General features: G+C 34.9%; 1 protein-coding gene across 1 annotated transcript; it reads left to right on the top strand.

Moving 5' to 3' along the window:
• Positions 1 to 1546: 1546 nt before the first annotated feature.
• Positions 1547 to 2503, top strand: LOC125124576 (olfactory receptor 6M1-like). The gene has a single exon (XM_047774643.1). The coding sequence runs from the start codon at positions 1547 to 1549 to the stop codon at positions 2501 to 2503; it is 957 nt and encodes a 318-aa protein (XP_047630599.1).
• Positions 2504 to 2937: the final 434 nt, after the last annotated feature.

The following is a 2937-nucleotide window of genomic DNA, read 5'->3' as shown; positions in this document are numbered from 1 at the left end:
CATCTACTTGCATAATGGTGATGTAATCTCACTTGTCTCATAAATTCATGGTTATTGCATCTTCACTGGAAATTTATTATTCTACAGATAACATAAATTCCTTGACTTTTGTCATAGGATATGTTTTTGTTTTGAATTCTGATTTATCTTCTATTTGTGTTGTGATATCTGTTTTACATTTTTTTTAATTTCTGATATTTTTTGGCCACATCAGTAGCATGTTACGAGGGACAGGAATCAAACCTGTGCCATGGAAGCAACCCAGGCCACTGCTGTGACAATGCCAAATCCTTAAACTCCTGCACCACAACGGAACACCCCTACACACCAATTTTTAAATCCATTTTATTTATGTGTTTCCTGAGCAATGAATACACTCAATTTTGAAAATTTCAATATAATAGTAATACTAGGTAAGCTTCATTCATTCACATTTTGATAAAATTAATATATTGGCTTTTCTTCATATCCTTATTTTTGAAACTTTTCTTATTCTTTCATTATTTTACTTTATAAATTTACTTATTAATTTTTATGTTTTCTTTGGCTTGATCATCTACTTTAATTATTTGACCTGTCAAAAATCATATGCTATTTGTAAATATATTTCAATTAAGATGCAAAACTTTTGATATTATCTTCAAATCTGGTATTTCTATACACATTTATTCTACCAATTTATTTTAATTATATAAAGTGATATTAAATTGCAAACTGATTTCTATGTAATGAAGTGTTGTCTCAAGCATTTCTGACTGACTCTTGTTTCAAGCATTTCTCAAATATGTGGTGCAAGCCAGATTTCTGCAAGTGAAAATCAGTAAAATATTAAATTATAATTACTCATGAGCAATTTATTTATTGGTTAGATTGATTAAAGTTATTATTTTTATAAGTAATCATAATTATAGGGAGATATGATGTCAAAACACTGTAGTTATTGCATTTTCATCATTTCTGTAATGAAATAGAAATATAAGAGCTAATAATAACTTTGGCAGGAAAGTTGACTTTTATATATTTGCTAATTACTAGGAACATATGTTTCTATATATTATTTTTTAATTTAATTTTATTTGAACATAGTTGATTTACAATGCTGTATTAATTTCAGGTGTACAGCAAAGTCATTTAGTCATACATACATCTATTCTTTTTTTCTCCATATTGGTTATTATGAACTATTAAGTATATTTCCCTATGCTATACAGTAGGTTCTCACTAATCATATATTTTACACAGTAGTGTGTATATGTTATTCCCACCCTCCCAATTTCCCCCCACCCCCCACAATAGTTTCACTTCTGGCAACCATAAGATGGGTTTTGAAATACAAAAGTTGGCTTCTGTTTTATTCTTTTCTGAGAGTTACAAGAAAAGTATACCCAAGCATATTGTTTAATCAAATATTTTATTCTTGTTAAGATAAAGCAAAAATGAAATGATCTTAACATGATATTTCTGAAAATACTGATATTTAATGAATGAAAATTCTTGCTTCTTTCTCTTTCTGGATTGTTTTTAGAGTGGAGATTCCTCACTGAGCATGGAGAGGGAGAACTGGACCTTGATAACAGAGATCAACCTTACAGGGATACCAACCACCAAAGTCTTTGGGAACTTCCTGTTCTTGATTTTTTTAATGGCCTACTTGATGACAGTCCTTGGGAATTCCCTCATTATTACCCTGATTTTTGTGGATGACAGACTTCATTTGCCCATGTATTTCTTCCTCAGCAATCTCTCTCTCAGTGAAATATTAACCACAACCTGTGCTATTCCCACAATGCTTGCAAGCTTCCTGTTAGGAAAAAAGAACATCTCAATAGGTGGTTGCTTTGCCCAGATGTATTTCTATTTCCTGTCTGGATGCACTGAGTTTATCCTTTTTGCTGTCATGTCCTATGACCGCTATGTGGCCATTTGCAACCCCCTTCAGTACCCTATGATTATGACTAGCTCTCTCTGTGTTCATCTTGTCATTCTCTCCTGGGTGGGTGGCTTTCTCCTGATCCTCCCATCCATCATTCTTAAGGCAAGACTGCCATATTGTGGCCCCAATGTGATTGATCACTTTTTCTGTGACAGTGCCCCTCTCCTCCACTTGGCCTGTGCTGACATCCGTTTCATAGAGCTGTTGGACTTCCTCAGCTCCCTGGTCCTGCTCATCAGCTCCCTCTCCCTCACAGTGGTCTCCTATGTTTACATCATCTCCACCATTCTGAAGATACCCTCAGGCCAAGGTCAACGCAAAGCCTTTGCTACCTGTGCCTCTCACTTCACTGTGGTCTCTATGGGCTATGGAATCTCCATCTTTGTCTATGTCCGCCCCTCACAGAAGAGCAGCCTGCACCTCAACAAGATCCTCTTCATCCTCTCCAGTGTCGTCACACCACTCCTGAATCCCTTCATCTTCAGTTTACGAAATGAAACCGTGAAAGATGCTCTGAAGGTTACCTTGGTCAAATGCCAGAACTTCCTTAAGGGGCTTAGATCCAAGTGAAAGGATCTGTGAGGATGATATGGGATGATATGAAACCTGAGTATTCATAGCCTTGCAGAGAATGAGTTCAGCAGTTGATACTATAAAAGGAAGAATGGTTCTGTTATACTGTATTATTTACACTCAAAAACACAGCCTAACTGGATTCATGTACAATTTATTTTTTCAAGTTGGAAAATCAATATTGAAATACATAATTTGGTAGTGAAGATATTGAGACAGTACTATATGCAGTACTATGATGTAGTGATGTTGGTGCTATCAATAAGGATGATCAAGGTAATAACACTGGAATAAAGAAGGTCTCTGTGTATATTAACTCTGTTGATAGCAAATTCAGGAAGAAGAAATCATTCATATTTCTGATTCTGTAGGAGCAACACAAACACACACACATACACACTCACATAGATTAATCATAGAATAACTTCTGA

The sequence above is a fragment of the Phacochoerus africanus genome, chromosome 4, assembly GCF_016906955.1.
Source record: "Phacochoerus africanus isolate WHEZ1 chromosome 4, ROS_Pafr_v1, whole genome shotgun sequence".
Lineage (NCBI taxonomy): Eukaryota > Metazoa > Chordata > Mammalia > Artiodactyla > Suidae > Phacochoerus > Phacochoerus africanus.
The sequence above is the reverse complement of the archived record's forward strand: the minus strand, read 5'-3'. Positions and strand labels throughout refer to the sequence as shown.

Coding starts and splice junctions, on each gene's coding strand:
- LOC125124576 (XM_047774643.1), top strand. CDS start 1,547: ATGGAGAGGGAGAACTGGACCTTGATAACAGAGATCAACCTTACAGGG.